This window comes from Saimiri boliviensis, chromosome 10 (genome assembly GCF_048565385.1).
Source record: "Saimiri boliviensis isolate mSaiBol1 chromosome 10, mSaiBol1.pri, whole genome shotgun sequence".
NCBI lineage: Eukaryota > Metazoa > Chordata > Mammalia > Primates > Cebidae > Saimiri > Saimiri boliviensis.
In genome coordinates, this window is record NC_133458.1 from 44791406 (window position 1) to 44807467 (window position 16062).

General features: G+C 38.1%; 1 protein-coding gene across 3 annotated transcripts in view; it reads left to right on the top strand.

Moving 5' to 3' along the window:
- The window catches only part of DOCK4 (dedicator of cytokinesis 4), a 480387-nt gene that overhangs the window by 255870 nt on the left and 208455 nt on the right, over nucleotides 1–16062 (top strand). For all 3 annotated transcript variants that reach the window (XM_010344060.3, XM_010344067.3, XM_003921080.4), the window contains exons 9-12: nucleotides 6251–6332; nucleotides 7152–7212; nucleotides 11812–11944; nucleotides 15922–16010. In XM_010344060.3, the coding sequence (XP_010342362.3) occupies nucleotides 6251–6332; nucleotides 7152–7212; nucleotides 11812–11944; nucleotides 15922–16010 (365 nt within the window). The remainder of the gene's footprint in view (nucleotides 1–6250; nucleotides 6333–7151; nucleotides 7213–11811; nucleotides 11945–15921; nucleotides 16011–16062) is intronic.

The window sequence follows — 16062 nt, forward strand, 5'->3', positions numbered from 1 at the left end:
AGATATGACCCAGTCATATATTTTTGGATAAAAGTAAATGTGTAACTTTCATGTTGATTGAATCACTAGACAGTCATGCTTCTTATGTGAGGTGAGGTATAAAAGTGATAAATATAAATCCATGCAGAAAAAATAATTTTTATGTGAAATATAGAAATATATTTCATATAAAATGTCAAAATTTTTTGTGTTGGCATTCCCAATGGAAGGATGACTTCTACCGAGTGGTTTATAAGGAGGCACAGAAGACAGGAGCATCCTACTGAGAAATGGAAGAGAACCATCAAGACCTGCAAGTCCCTACTGTGCCTCCTATATTATTTGTATCACCAGGAAGAACATTTCTACTAAACTATGCTGTGAAACACACTTATCATCATTAGATCCTTTTTGACTACATCAGAATATCAGCAGTAGTTCAACTGAGAGTTGGTCACAGGTATAATCTCCCTAAACAGATATATTGTGGCTTTTTTTTTTTTCCCATTTGGCTTCATGTAGTTTTGTTTGTTTGTTCATTTATTTTGATTTGTTGTTGTTGTTTTCCCAGACAGGGACTTTGTTATCTTGCCCAGACTGGACTTGAACTCCTGGGCTAAGTAATCCACCCACCTCAACCTCCTGAGTGTTTGGGACAACTGGAGTGTGACACTCTGCTTGGCCATTTTATAATTATCACGTTTTAATTTTATTAAGAATATTCACACAAAACCTCTTGGTTTTTGTGATATAGTTAGTCTTGCTCTTCTTTGTCCATTTCTTTCTTTCTTTCTTTCTTTCTTTCTTTTTTTTTTTTTTTTTTTTTTTTTTGAGGCAGAGTTTTACTCTGTCGCCCTGCCTGGTGGAGTGCAATGGTGCAATCATGGCTCACTGCAGCCTCAGCCTCCCAGGCTCAAGAAATCTTCCCACCTCAGCCTTCTGAGTAGCTGGGACTACAGGCATGTGCCACCATGCCTGGCTAATTTTTTTTCTTTGTAAAGGTGGGCTCTCACTGTGTTTCCCCAAGTTGGTTTTGAACTCTTGGGGTCAAGAGATTCTCTCACCTCAGCCTCTCAAAGTGCTGAGATTACAGGCTGTGAGCTAGGCCTTCTTTGTCCATTTCCAAGGTGCTCTATTCTTTTAAAGACAGGATTGCATTGCAGTTAAAAGCTAAGACTCTCAAATCATTCTCTGACCACACGACTTTGGCTAACTTATCTAATATCTCTCAGCCCCACCTTTCTCACTGGGGTAGCAAATGGGCATGACAGTGGTTTCCACCTCTGGTTAGGAGAATTAAATGAGAAGAGCTATATAAAGCATAAGGCATAGGGTCTCATACAGGGTGCACATCTGCCTTTATCGTTTTTCACAGGGATGCTTAATTACATACTTATTTCATTATCTTGATTTCATCAAATCATTGTTGGAAGAAGAAAGGTTATAAATAATAAATAATTGTGATTTGATATTATTTCCAAAGAACAAATTAGTCACTGTTGACTTGTAGTATCATGATTTATAATGACTCATACATGGAATTCAGGTGAGAACTAAATTTCTCCTGCAGAGAGATTTCTCCTCTGGAAGAACATGGCAGTATATGGGGAAGTCAAGTAATTATTTTTCTCTGCTGTTAATAATATCAACCCTCATTTCTCAGTGTTTCTAGAAATGTTCTATTTGGCTATTCATTCTTTAAGAAGAGGAAGATAGTATTCTCATTTGAAAACATATCATTATGGCTTTTTTATTACTATGTGTTGAGTATAATAAAGATATAAAATGTTCATGGGGATAGCATTAAATGACATAATCTGAAATCTGGAGGTGCCATGAAGTTAATGTGAGAATCCTAAGTCTGGTCATGAGGCATCATGGATTGAAATATCTTTTTGCAGAGTTTCATACAATTTCCTACCATAAAGAGCATGATGGGAGAGTTAAGAGAGAATTAAAGGTTTCCAGTCATTTGGGTGTTGTTATATTTTGTCCTAAAAGATTGCATTTGGTTCGTCTTATCAAACATCTAGGAATACCAAATCTTTCACTAGAAGTTGAAGATACAATAGAATAGTATCTATTTACATGGGCCTGTATTCTAGTTGCTCATAATGTAATAGGAAAGAAACATATAAACCTGTCTTCCACTTAGGAAAAAAGTCTAAATGATGTAACGAAGGTGTGCACATCTTGCAAAGACATTCTTTAAATTTACAAAAACTAATTTTGTCATCTGATCATACTTACCACAGAGTTGCAATAAAACAGACTTAGAACTGAGTGTCAGACATCTACTATGTGGCCACAAACGTATGCACGAAATATTTGGAGAATTTCAAAAGTATGCCAGAATGCAATATTATTGTATTGGCCAGGCATGATGATCATGCCCATAATCCCAGCACTATGGGAAGTCAAGGCGGGCAGATCACCTGAGGTCAGGAGTTTGAGACTAGCCTGGCCAATGTGGCGAAACCCCATCACTACAAAAAATGTAAAAATTATCCCGGTGTGATGGTGCATGCCTGTACTCCCAGCTACTTGGGAAGCTGAGGCAGGAGAATCGCTTGAACCTGGGAGGTGGAGGTTGCAGTGAGCTATATAGCGCCACTGCACTCCAGCATGAGCAAGAGAGTGAGACCCTGTCTAGAAAGAAAGGCGCAAAATAGGAATGCAATATTATTGACTTGTTGAGTTTTTCTCTGGGCATCAAAGGCGAACCTTCCGATATTCTCCAAACATTTCAGTGTGGGTAAGTAATTATAATCCAAAAATTCTGAAATGTGTTATTATAGGTCTTTTTTTGGTCCAAAACCATTTGCTGAGTGATTAGTTGCTGTATCACCAAAGCAGAAGATAAATTGATTTGAGTTTGTATAATGATAGCATGTCATCAAATGAATAAAAAGGATTTTTTTAATTGGCCATAAACGTTTTTCTTTATTTTTTCTTTTTTTTTAAAAAAAATCTCTGGCTTTTAAAAAGAACTGCACATGAATTATTTCTCCGTAGTACCCATCTTCAGTCTATTTTTATCTCCCCCTTAAGGCATGCTTAAGCTAAGGGATATGTCATTGGCTTAGTACTTATTGATATTCTTTCTGAAACAGGATATGATATAGTATAATACTTGCATAATCAGGATTCTGTCTAGACTAGTGAAATTAAAATAGTGACAGAGCAAAAAGGGTCTCTTTATGTAATAGAATACTTTAGGAAACATTATTTTCCAAAATATCGATGAAATGTGCAGATATGGAATTAGATTTTATATCATTATTAAAGTTAAGGTTTTAATATTGAAAATGCCTTATTGTTTTTTGTATTTTAATCTTACTGGTGTCCATCATTTTAGACTGACCTATTAGAAGATAATGTGAAATTTGCTTCAAATGTTTCTGTGGTGATAAAGAGAAGCTTCAAACCTAAGTACATCTCAAAAAATACGAAATAGAACATAAGGTCAATGATATAGGACAGGGGAAAATGCTCACATTGCTTATGTTTTGTGCTAAAATGTAATCATTAAATATATGTTAGTAGGTAACTGATTACTAAGAAACAGACTAAATATCATCCTTAAACCTTAGCAGTTTTGACTAAATAAAGCTGAGTTCTTAAATCTTTTTGGAGTTTTTTTGTTTAATAAAATAATTTCTAAGCATGTTTTATTAAAGAAAACTACCAGAAAACAATTTCAAACCAAAGATTTCTTTGAAAACTGCTAAGTCAAGATTCCCACTTCTTTCATTCCTCTTAGCCTAGGAAGGGTATAGAGAAAGTTACCTTGAACTCTTGGGACCAGGCGTGACTGAGTGGGTGCCCCAGGCAAATGATGACTTCTCCTTTATCTCAATATTCTGGAAATATTTGCTCAATATTTCTATAGAGAAGAAGAGGAATTTACCTTATAGCATTCTAATGGAGTGTTAGAGTTTTGAATGAATACATGGGATAGAGTCTCTGCTCAGCCACACACCATCTCTGTGACCTTGAGTAAAACTATTTACTATTTCTCACTTTTCCCATCTGTAAAATGGTCATTATAATAGTACCTATTTTCTAAAGGCATAGTGAAGATAAAATGAGATAATTTATGTAAAGTCCTTGGCAGAGTACCTGTCAAGTGGTAAATTCCCAAAAAAGTCTTACCTAATAATATGGTTAAAGTATGATCACTTTGTCCCAAGATAAATTCATGCACATTTCCTTTTCATTGATTTTAAATTTGAAATAAGCCAGATGTGGTGGCTCATGCCTGTAGTCCCAACACTTTGGGAGGCTGAGGCAGGAGGATCACCTGTGGTCAGGAGTTCAAAACCAGCCTGGCCAACATGATGAAACCCAGTCTCTACTAAAAACATTAACTGGGTGAGGTGGCACATACCTATAGTCCCAGCTGCTCAGGAAGCTGAGTCAGGAGACTCTCTTGAACCCATGAGGCAGAGGTTGCAGTGAGCCAAGATTGTACCACTATACTAAAACCTGAGTGACAGAGTGAGACTTGAGACTTCATCTAAAATAATAATAATAATAATAATAAATTGAAATAATAGTGCACTTTCTTTTGTGAAGAGAGCTTACAGTCATTTTCCTTGAATGATGGTAAATGGCAATTGGATAAGATTAATTGATCTCTGCGTCTGCAGTTGTAGCTGTCATTCCCAGCCTCCAGTTTGGAATCATATCACATGTGAACTTCAGCTTCAGTTGAGGATCCCTACAGCAGTTTTTATTCTCTTCATACCTGCCTATTGGCCATCTGTTTCATGGGAAAAAATAAGGGTAATAAGAGTGAAAATGGCCCCTCAGAAATATGTATTGGTTGCCCTTTCTCTTAGGAAAAGTCAGAAATGGGCATAATACAAGTAAAAGATGAGATAAGCCAGGTAGTTGAATCTGTTAAACATATCTAGACTTAGATCACCAAAGAGAGTAAGTGTTCCAAAACAGCCATCAATTCAAATTCATATGCTTCCTTAGAGATCTTTTTATGGTTCTCATTTCTCCTCTTATGTGTATTTGAATGACAGAGCCATTATTTAAGGCAAGGGTCTGTTGATAACACAGATCTGAGCCTTTGATTACTGTCCTGCTTTCCATTTCCCTGCTTGTTCCCTAGGCTGAAGCTACACTGACCAAACCATAGCATCTGATAATTTCACATTCCGTAGATGTTGATTGTGTGCTCATTGCCTGAGACAGCCGACTATTAATTCTATTGGTTTTGAAATTCAGTTAAAATTTGAAGCTCATAGTAGTTGATAGATTAATTTTTTTTGTGGGATTATAGTCGTTTTATTTTGTTGAACACCTTGGATCTAAATGGCATCCATGGCTGGGCATCCGTAGTGGCTCATGCCTGTAATTGCAGCACATCGGGAGGCTGAGGCAAGCAGATCACTTGAGGCCAGTGGTTCGAGACCACCCTGGCCAACATGGTGAAATGCTGCCTCTACTAAAAATACAGAAATTAGCCAGGCATGGTGACGTGCACCTGTATTCCCAGCCACTCGGGAGACTAAGACAGGAGAATCTCTTGAATCCAGGAGGCGGAAGTTGCAGTGAACCGGGTTCACATCACTGCACTTCAGCCTGAACAACAGAGTGAAACTCTGTCACAAAATAATAATAAATAAACAAATAAATGGCATCTATAAGTATTTGTTGCTATGAATTAGTGGCTGATCAACAGCATTATTTGTGTTTCCATTAAATCTAGGTGGCATTGGGGGAGTTTGAGATCTTCCATTTGTAGACCAAAGAAAATTTAAGTTTCATTTTTTGAAATCTCTACTTGTGTTTTGCATTGTAGACTTATAAGACCATAAAATATGAGCCTTCTAATAGATAGCACTCAGAATAATGTCTTTAATGTTAATTAAATAATGTGACATAAAACATGAAAAAGAAATCTTAGTTACAAGCACATGACACATGTTAGATTGTATTTTCTCTTTTAGTACATTTATTTCTACTTTTTGGAATAATACTGATATTACTCACATAAAAATGTATTCAAGTCTTCCAGAAGTTAATGTCTGTTTGTATATATGTGCTTTCTGCCTTTGCAGTTGCTGCTTTGCCAGTTTTATCAGAAGTGAAGCAAATATTTGTTGTCTTGGGAGCTCTCCTAATTTATATAAGCTACGTTGGTATTAAATGAACAACCTAATATTTAACTTACCTGTTGTGATGAAGAGTAGTTACAGAGGGACAAATATTTATTAAATAATTTTCAAATTGTTAAATGGTTTTTCTCTTGTAGTGAGAGATTTTTCTTGAGGCTGAATAGAAATGGGCTTCCCAAAGCCCCTGATAAACCGGAACGACATTGCTCCCTCTTCGTGGTGAGTGGATCTTGTTTCATTCATGAGTCAGATTCATCTAGTTATGATTCATACTATTTAGGAGAAATAAATTACTGTGAGAAAACATAGTGAATTTGCTTAAACTTTATATAAATAATACACAAATTACATTAGTGCCCAGAATTCTGAATATCGCCTTCCGGGGTTACTTTAATTCCTTTAATGTATTACTGCTCCTGTTAATACTGCTGCCAAAGTATAACAGTGATTGCCAGGCACAGTGGCTCATGCTTGTATTCCCAACACTTTGGGAGGCTGAGGTGGGTGGATCACCTGAGGTCAGGAGTTCGAGACCAGCCTGGGCAACATGGTGAAACTCCCATCTTTACTAAAAATACAAAAATTAGCCGGTGTGATAGCAGGCGGGAAGCTGACGCAGGAGAATCGCTTGAACCCCGGAGGTGGAGGTTGCGGTGAGCTGAGATGCGCCACTGTACTCCAGCCTGGCCTACATGAGCGAAACTCCATCTCCAAAAAAACCCAAACAAACAGTAATTGCACTCGGCAAGACACCTGGTATTTAGTATGTGGTTGATAAATGTTTAAAGAATGAAGGACTGAGAGATTGAATCAACAGTGGTCACTTCATTAAGGTATTACTTGGTATTAATTGACCTAAATTTGATTGTAATGAGATTTTTAGAACAGGATTTAAATCATGTACTTCTGCTACAAACATTCCATTAAGAATGTTGTTGTTCATCTCTGTCTTTCTTCTTTTATTTGTGAAAATAAAGTGCTATGCCCTTTAAGTGCTGCCCATGACTTCCAAAATAACCAAACTTCATTTGTTTGTAGGATTTGGGTAGCAGCGATCTAAGAAAGGACATCTATATCACCGTGCACATTATCCGAATCGGTAGGTACAGTACTTCATAGTGCAGTAGAGGAAGGAACAGAGAGAAGAAATGCTGAGAGGTTTCTGTGTCGTTGTGGTTTATTTGCTGTCTGAATCAGAAAGATATCAAAGCCAGATTTGAATTCCAGAATCACAGAAGTTGTGAATTGTTCCTTGATCTTCCAACTCCACATACGACCTCTTCATCTACCATAAACAGATTTTGGTCTCTTTTAATATAAGTACTTGTGAAGTTTATTGTGTTTCATTTTGTTCTGTTAGTCTTCTCAAACATATTTGATTCAAAAATTGTTTGTCTTTTTTTTTTTTTTTTTTTTTTTTTTTGAGACAGCGTCCCTGTCACCCAGGCTGGAGTGCAGTGGTACAATCTCGGCTCACTGCAACCTCTGCTTCCTGCGTTCAGGTGATTCTCCTGCCTCAGCCTCCCGAGTAGCTGTGATGACAGGCGTGCACCACCACGCCTGGCTAATTTTTGTGTTTTTAGTAGAGACGGGGTTTCACCATGTTGGCCAGGCTGGTCTTGAAGCAAGCCCTGGCCTCAGGTTATCTGCTCACCTCATCCTCCCAAAATGCTAGGAATACAGGAACGAGCCACCACTCCCAGCTGTGTTTGTCTTAAAATACGAATTTCTGTTAGCATAAAATGAATTTTTAAGAGCTGAATTTCCCATAAGTTAATGAAAACTCTATATAAATTGGCATTTTCCAAAGTGCAGAATGCTTCAGAGCGTTATTCCAGAAGGTGCTACAAGAAAAACAGGCTGTGAAATACTGAATACTGAATGTTTTTTTAAGTTGTATAATGTCATCAGTTTATTAAAGGGTCTGAGATGTTCTAAAGGGAAAAATAAATATGCCTGTCTAACTTTGTTGACCCCAGATTTTCTCAAATTTGATTTGACTGTGAAAACACTTATATAATGTAGCACTTCTTAACATCTTGTGGAACCCACTTTAATGTTCTGTGATGAACTTGCTCAATGAAGCCAGAATGTGTTCCGTTATTTTTACACATAAAATCCCTTTAAAAGCAGGCATTTTATGGCAGAGGAACTAGGTGAATTGAGGAACAGTGTAACCGACACAGTTTTTCCATTAAGTCTAACCAGTCATTAGGAATTTGTTCTCACTTCTTCACTAACTGTACTCCATTACTTGCCTAGGAATACTTGTGCAAGACAGTAATATCTTGCCATGCAGTCCTGCAAGATGATTTATTTTTATAGGCCTTTGTTTTATGTACAGGATAACTACATTGTGCGTTTAGTAAGGCTATTAAAAAACGTGCTTTCGTTCCAGCATAGATTTTCTATGTGTTTTTTCTCATAAAAATCTATTCTGAAAACCTGTTTTCATTTTATGCTATTTTTATATTTGAAGGACAGGAGAAATAAAAAATAGATATTTTTTAGTTATGTTTTATTTTTCTTTTTATAAATGAGTCTAATGAAAAAAATTCAGAAGAATCTTTGAAAAGGTTGGAAAAGTTAGAACCCATGCTGCTGTTTTCTTATGAGATAAAGCCTGTCTGTTCTCAGGATGGCAGAGGTAGTTTGTTATTTAATCTGTGTTTGTTTAAATTCAAATGTATAACACCAATGGTTAAAGTAAAATGTGATTTTATATATCTTCATGTAAACATCGCTAAAATTGAATATCTCCTATAGTAAGAGAAAAAGTAAACCACTTTTGCTTTTAGAACTTTCTCAAAGATTTCTATGGGTTTGGGGCGGTAAAAACAAAAACAAAAAAAAACCATGCAGCAAGGTGTGTGCGCTTCTGGCCCATGGACTTCACTCACAGCATTGTTACCAAGGAAGCCACCTCAGTAGTACTGCCCATCACAGGGCAGTCCTTCAAATGCTTACTGTTTAATTTGTAATTACACTTTATATTAAGATTGCTTTGGGCCAGGCACGGTGGCTCACACCTATAATCCCAGCACTTTGGGAGGCCGAGGCGGGTGGATCACCTGAAGTCAGGAGTTTGTGACCAGCCTGACCAACATAGAGAAACTCCGTCTCTACTAAAAATACAAAAATTAGCTAGGCGTGGTGGCTCACGCCTGTAATCCCAGCTACTTGGGAAGCTGAGGCAGGGGGATTGCTTGAACCCAGGAGATGGAGACTGCAGTAAGCCACGATCGCACCATTGCACTCTAGCCTGGGTGACAGTGCCAAGACTCCGTCTCAAAAAAAAAGATTGTTATGGTCATTAAGTCATTAGAATGAATGTTGAATCAGAAATTACCTCCTTGTCCTTGTCCTCAGTTTTAGGCAAATGAATACTTCTCTGGGATTATTGCAAAAAACATTTACCAGTTCAACACTCTGAGACTGAGGGACAAGTGAGATTAAGGTAAAATACACTAAGATAGGTTAAGATGTACTCTGCCAGCTCCCTTGATCCAGTGAAATTAGTGCCAGATTGCTGTCTGTCAGGGACACATGCTTCTTAATAGAATGTTCCTTGTACCTATTTAGTAGGAAAAGGGCACATTGGCCCTCACTGGCTACAGAAAGCAGGAGCAATAGCACCTCACTTTTGGGAATTTAAGTCTAGCTCTTTAGAAAGATGGAGAGGAAAAAAAGGAGAGAATTTAATAGTTTTATATCTTCCTGCCCATGCCAGTAAGTTCCTTCAACCTCTGTGCCTCACTGCCTCCCTTTTGACTTTTGGCTGATTGCTCAGTATTTTCCCCTTTCCTCACTCCTGCTACCTTCCTTCCTGCTTAGAGGAATGTGCCTAGAAAACTGATCTGGTTTCCCAAAGCCCAGTCAGAACTGTGAATTCTTACTAATCCTAGAGTTGGTGCCACCAATCCGGCACCAGATCATTTTTTCAGCATAGTAATTAGAATGGTGTCCAAAGCTATGGCACCCACAGCTCCCACACAAAAACCTTAAACTTTCATGTTTGAAGACATGAGTCAGCTGGACCACATAAGCTTCTCAGTGGTCACAAGTGACAAAATCCTTATTGAAGAGTCTTAAGTGGTTGTGAGAGCTACACTTCTCCCATCAACCTTACTCCCTTATTTTGCCATTCCTTCTCTCCCCTACTGTTTTTTCTTTAGTGCAGCTTTAGATGAAGGGGTTGTTTAAAAACGAAGAAAAGGACTGAAATGTGTGTATCCCCTTGTGTAAATTGTGGGAGCTAGCAAAAGTCATTAGGAATAATCTTGTTCACAGTTTCTAAGTTTCTTTTTTACTAAGGAACTTCTTTTCTGATGTTAAATAACTTTGAAGTGCTCCACTCAGAAATCATATCCCTTTGTCATCTTGTATTTACAAGGAAATGTAATAAGTTTTAAACCACGATATTGATAAAGACTGGAGTACATATTAATATTTCATTCTAATATAAAATTCTGTAATAATATTCAAAATAAAGATAAATTGAGACCTTTTTTTTTATTTAAAAATGTGACCAAAGTTTTAAATTTGTCTAAATCGGTTGTGTAAGTGGAAGTCAGATTGGTTGATAATTAAACTCAAGTATGACATAAAGTGTTTGATTTTCAGGCAGAATTTATAATAAATTTTTGTAGAGTAAAATTTGGCCATACATATGCGATCAGATCATGAAAACCTGGTATTTTGAATTCTTACATTTTGCGCATCTGAAAAACAAATAGATTTTTTGGCCATTTTTTAGTTTTGATTCTAACTAAGAGGTTTTTGGGCTGCATTTCCTCAAAAGTGACATCTTGTAGAGGTGTCACTTTTTGCAGAGGTTTATTTTACTACTGAAGAATGAAAGACAAATTGGATAGTGTCATCCCATTTTTCCTACTTCACATTAGATTTTGGAATTGCTGGAGATATCTTGATGTGCTGTAGGAGAATTTTGCTCAGTTAGAAACAATTTTATGGTTCTGTCGAAAAGCATCTAGAGACAAATTTGCAGATTTTTAAAAATCATTTTTCCCACCTTGTTATATTTCAACTTCAGTATACTTTTCACTTTTTGTCTTCAAAATAATCCTCTCATAATAAACACTAATAAATTAGAGAAATATATTAATAACATATTTTAAAATCTGCAACATTTTAAACAAGTTAAAACTTTATAACAGTTAAAACCATTTTGGTGATAACTGAGTTATGAACAGCCTGAGAGCTGAGGCAGGAGTGTGTGCAGTTGATCACCTGTGCTGACTTGCCATACTTCAGACAACCTCAAACTACTCCTTTCACAGGTGAAATTTTTTAAATAGTTTTTTTGAATATAGAATTTATTGAAAAATAGAAAATGGGAGAGTCACCATTACTGCCTTTAGTGACATGAACTTCGTGGGGTGCCTTCACGAATCTCAGGGGTCAGGGGATGGTTCCCAAACATGAGATTTGTTCCATTCTTTGTGTTTTACAGATGGCAACTGATGCCCAGAATTTAAGTGGCTTACCCAAGGTCACACAGCTAGGTGATTGGAGAGAGAGTCCAAAACTGAAGGAATATCTTCTGTTATGCCCAACCCAGACGCTTTTTATTGCCCATTACATTTCATGTGGCCTATTGTGTAGCTGGATATTTCTCTGCCTAAGATGCAGCTAATCGAATGGCTCTGTGGGTAATGTTTGCTTTTTAATTGAACAGGTCGAATGGGAGCAGGAGAAAAAAAGAATGCCTGTAGTGTCCAGTACCGACGACCCTTTGGCTGTGCAGTTCTTAGCATTGCTGACCTGCTAACAGGAGAGACAAAGGATGACCTCATTCTGAAAGTGTACATGTAAGAACCATGCACGTGGTGGAGGCTGGGTTGGGCGCCGGGGTACGTGTGGGTCCTACTTGGGCGAATGCTATTTTACTTCGGTAGAGAAGAACAGTGGATGGTTTATGAGCCATTCCTCAAAAACCCAGTAATCTGTAGACTTTTTGCAAGTGAGCCAAGTGAACCCTCAAACCACAGTTTGCCAGTCAGAGGAATTACTGAAGCAAGAACCAATGAGTGCAGACAGTTTATCAACTAGGTAGACTATCTACTATGTGGAATACCACCTTTGAATTTATAAACTGTGCACGTCTTTACCTTCAGACAATCAATGTGTTTTTGAAAAGTGAAAGTACTTTTGAAGTAAATTAATTAGAATTGGGAAAAGGGAGCTCATATGATTTCCAACCTACTCTCGGTGTTACTTTGCTGGACCTGCCATAACAAAGTACCACAAACAGTGTGGATTAACCCATTTATGCCTGAGATTGCAATTTTTTAAATTTTTGCAATCATACCATGGTGATGACCTTGAGCAGTAGGATATAAATAACTCCACATGCTTAGCGTTCCAATAATGGAACAGTAGGCATAAATGGGTTTTAAACAATAGAAATGTATTATCTCACGGTTCGCAGATCAAGATATTGGCATGACTGGCTAATTCTGAGGTCTATGAGGATGAATCTGCTCCATGCCTCTCTCCTGGCTTCTGGTGCTTTGCTGCCAGTTGTTGGGAGTCCGTGGCTTGTAGACGCATCACTCTGACTTCTGCCTTCATCTTCACACAGCATTCATGGCTTTCTCTGGGTCCAATCACCCACCCCACCCTACCCCCCCCCCTTTTTTTTTTGAGACAGGGTCTCACCCAGGCTGGAGTACAGTGGAACAATCTCAGCTCACTACAACCTCTGCCTCCCGGGTTCAAGCGATTCTCCTGCCTCAGCCACCTGAGTAGCAAGGATTACAGGCACATGCCACCATGCCCAGCTACAAATTTCTTCTTTTTATAAAGATACAGTCATATTAGATTGTGGTTCACTCTAGTAACCTTCTTATACGATTATCTCTGTAAAGACCCTCTTTTCAAATAAAGTCATATTCTGAGGTACTGGAGGTTAGGACTTCAACATTACCTTTATTGGGGAATATAGTTGAACCCATAATGCTCTGCTAAGAAAGTCGCCTAATATGTTCCAAATCCTAAATTAATGATTTTTTAAATGCACATGGGTTTGGCTCACACCACCATGCCACCTCCCCACAGGCTTGGACATTGAGGCCTGATACACAACAACATCTTCAGAGCCGACCCATTAGGTTTCCACACTCCTGGTGTGAGGACCATGCCCTTGGCTACCTCCATGAGTGAGCTGGCTTTTGTATTCCATTCTGGAGGTTGTGTTAATATATCCGATATGTGCCAGTGTTTTTTTCTTAGGTGATGGTAACACAAGTAGCCCACTGCCTTTGGGACATATATTAAAATTGCCTTTTTGACTTCTGCTTCAGGGTTTCATGGATTTTCCTACTGTCCATCCAATGGGACCTTTGTAACACAGTTAATAATTCATTGACAAAGATTAAACTATGGTCTGTGGTTTAGGACTGGAAACTCTCTTAATCCCTCTTACAAAGGGAGATGCCTGTGATGTTGATGTAAACTTGAAAATTTTGGCAAATTTAGTGGGTGGTAAAAGTTGCTACTCTTTTTATCACATAGCGACCCTCAATTTCAGTTGTTAAGCTTAAATCCGTGATGCCTTTCTTTCCATACTCAACTGGTAGTCATAAAAGGCAATTTATTTGAAATACTAATGACTAATAATAACTACCCTTTACTGTGTACTTACTATGTATGAGGAACTGTGGAAAGCACTCTGCTTGTGTCATTTCATTTTGCCCTCACAACAAACCCAGTTAATAGTTTGTAATTTTCCAGGTGTTGTTTCACACCCCAGTCTAGTCATGTGATGCTGCTGCTTATGTAGCTTTTTTTAATGTGGCAAACTAAAATTCCTCACAAACACACACTCATCATTTCTTAAAGTAGTCTTTCCAGGTGTGAGTAGCAAGTACTATAGGTGTCCTGCCACTGGGAGAACAGAGGGACAGACAGTCCCATCATCACCCTTGATTATGCAGCCAGCTGAACAAGACCCCTGCCTGTGCGGGACACTCACACTCATGAAGACAAATTGTTCTGCTCTTTGTGGCTTTTTATTGTCTGCTTTTCCTTAAGCATCAAATAAGGTTTTGGGTAATTCTTGTTCTAAGAGAAATTCCTTAAAGATGCCCATTCGGCAAATGGTGGTGCTGTTTCAAGAGTAATGCCACTCAAAACAGCCACTGTAGATTAGGGAGGAACTGTGAATTTAGTCAAACATGGGAAAGTGCTTATTAGAAACAATTTGGGAGAAATTTCTGCTTGTTAAGGTGACTGAACCCCCAGCCCATCTGGGACTCAGATAAATAACAATAACAAAATCCGGCCTGAGCATGGAAGATATTTTAGTCACATACTTTCGGAGGTTTTGTTTTTGTTTTATTTTGTTTTTTCAGTTTTGTAAGCTAAAAGCATGAATTCTGGAATCACTTAACTATCTAATAGGAAGTAAGCCATCTTTCTTCCTTCCCTACTGGGCTGAAATAAGAAAACTGGAGGCAGAGTGTGCTCAATGGCAATTTGGTGTCTTACAACTGGACAGGTGGGATGGTTTCATTCCATCTTAATTTTCCGGTCTTCTAAGATTCGGTGCTCAGTTTGGTATCCCGCTGTTAACTGGCTCAAAAATCACCTCCATCATGTTCATCCTGCAAAATCCTGTGGCTATAAAATAAATAAATATGTAAGAAAATAATTGTAAATTATCTGACTCAGACTTGATCACTAGGAAACAGAACCTGTTCTGTGGAAGATTTTGATTGATAGTGTACATAATCTTGACGTTCAGGCCTCCTGGGAGGACACATTCATGGATAATAAAATAGTGAATTTACACATACGTTCAGATGAAGGAAGTTTTCCCTAGCAAATCTGGGAGAGTAGTGTCAGTAAGGATGGATAGCAGAACCATATGCTTACAAATCATCATGAGTTACCAGGCAGAGGGACATCCATCTATTCATTCACGCAACTGACAGTTTTAAGCATCCACAACATTCAAAGTACTAAAGGAAACTCAGATATCAGCCAGTCCTAGATCCAATCCTCAAGGACCTTAACAGTCTACCAGGTGAACTACACCATGTAAACAAAGATAACATGACCAATTGATAAAAGCTAAGAGAAAGAGGTACAGATAGCTGTGAGAAGACAGAGAGATGCCCTATGTGGAAGCTCTGAAAGAGTAATTTTATTATTCTTTGGTAAATCCTGCCAGTGTTTTGCCAGTGCAAGCTGTGTTAATGTCAATTTCATTTGCTTAATTTGCTGCATTTGGATGCTAGGCAAACCTGTTCATGTTACAGTAGGCAGAGACCTTGCTAATGAGAACTAATTTATTGAGCATTTATTATATGCCAGGAATTATCCTAAGCCCACGTTTGTTTAAAGTTCTAGTATATTACCCCTGTTTCACAGATGGGGAAATTAAGACAAGGATAAATAAACTCACCTAAAGAAAATAGCTTGGTTAATCGTGAGAGTTTGAATTCAGGGAGTTGAACTCAGTTGGGCCTGCCTTCCCCTGTATGCATTGTTCTCTGAGATTTCTCTCTGTTTTGGGTCCACTTGTCTTCTGTTAGTTGTTAATCCCAGCTGCTTCTGTCATGAGGTAGGTAGGTGGGCAGGCATTACTAGATACAGGCATTCCTGCTCATCCTGGGACAACCATGCTAAAACTGACAGTCAATTGCAACAGGTTGATGGGGACTCCAAGGAAGTACATTACAGTGGTTACAATGAAAAGAGCAGGTATACTCTTTTGAGTATGAGGGTCATTGCTGGATCACATGCATCAGTAAAACTTAATGGAGTGTTAATGTTTTCACAGGTGTAACACAGAAAGTGAGTGGTACCAAATCCATGAGAACATCATCAAAAAGCTGAATGCACGTTATAACTTGACTGGCTCCAATGCAGGTGAGTATATGAGCCGGCTGATTTTCCCTATACTTTTCATTCCAAGCCCTTT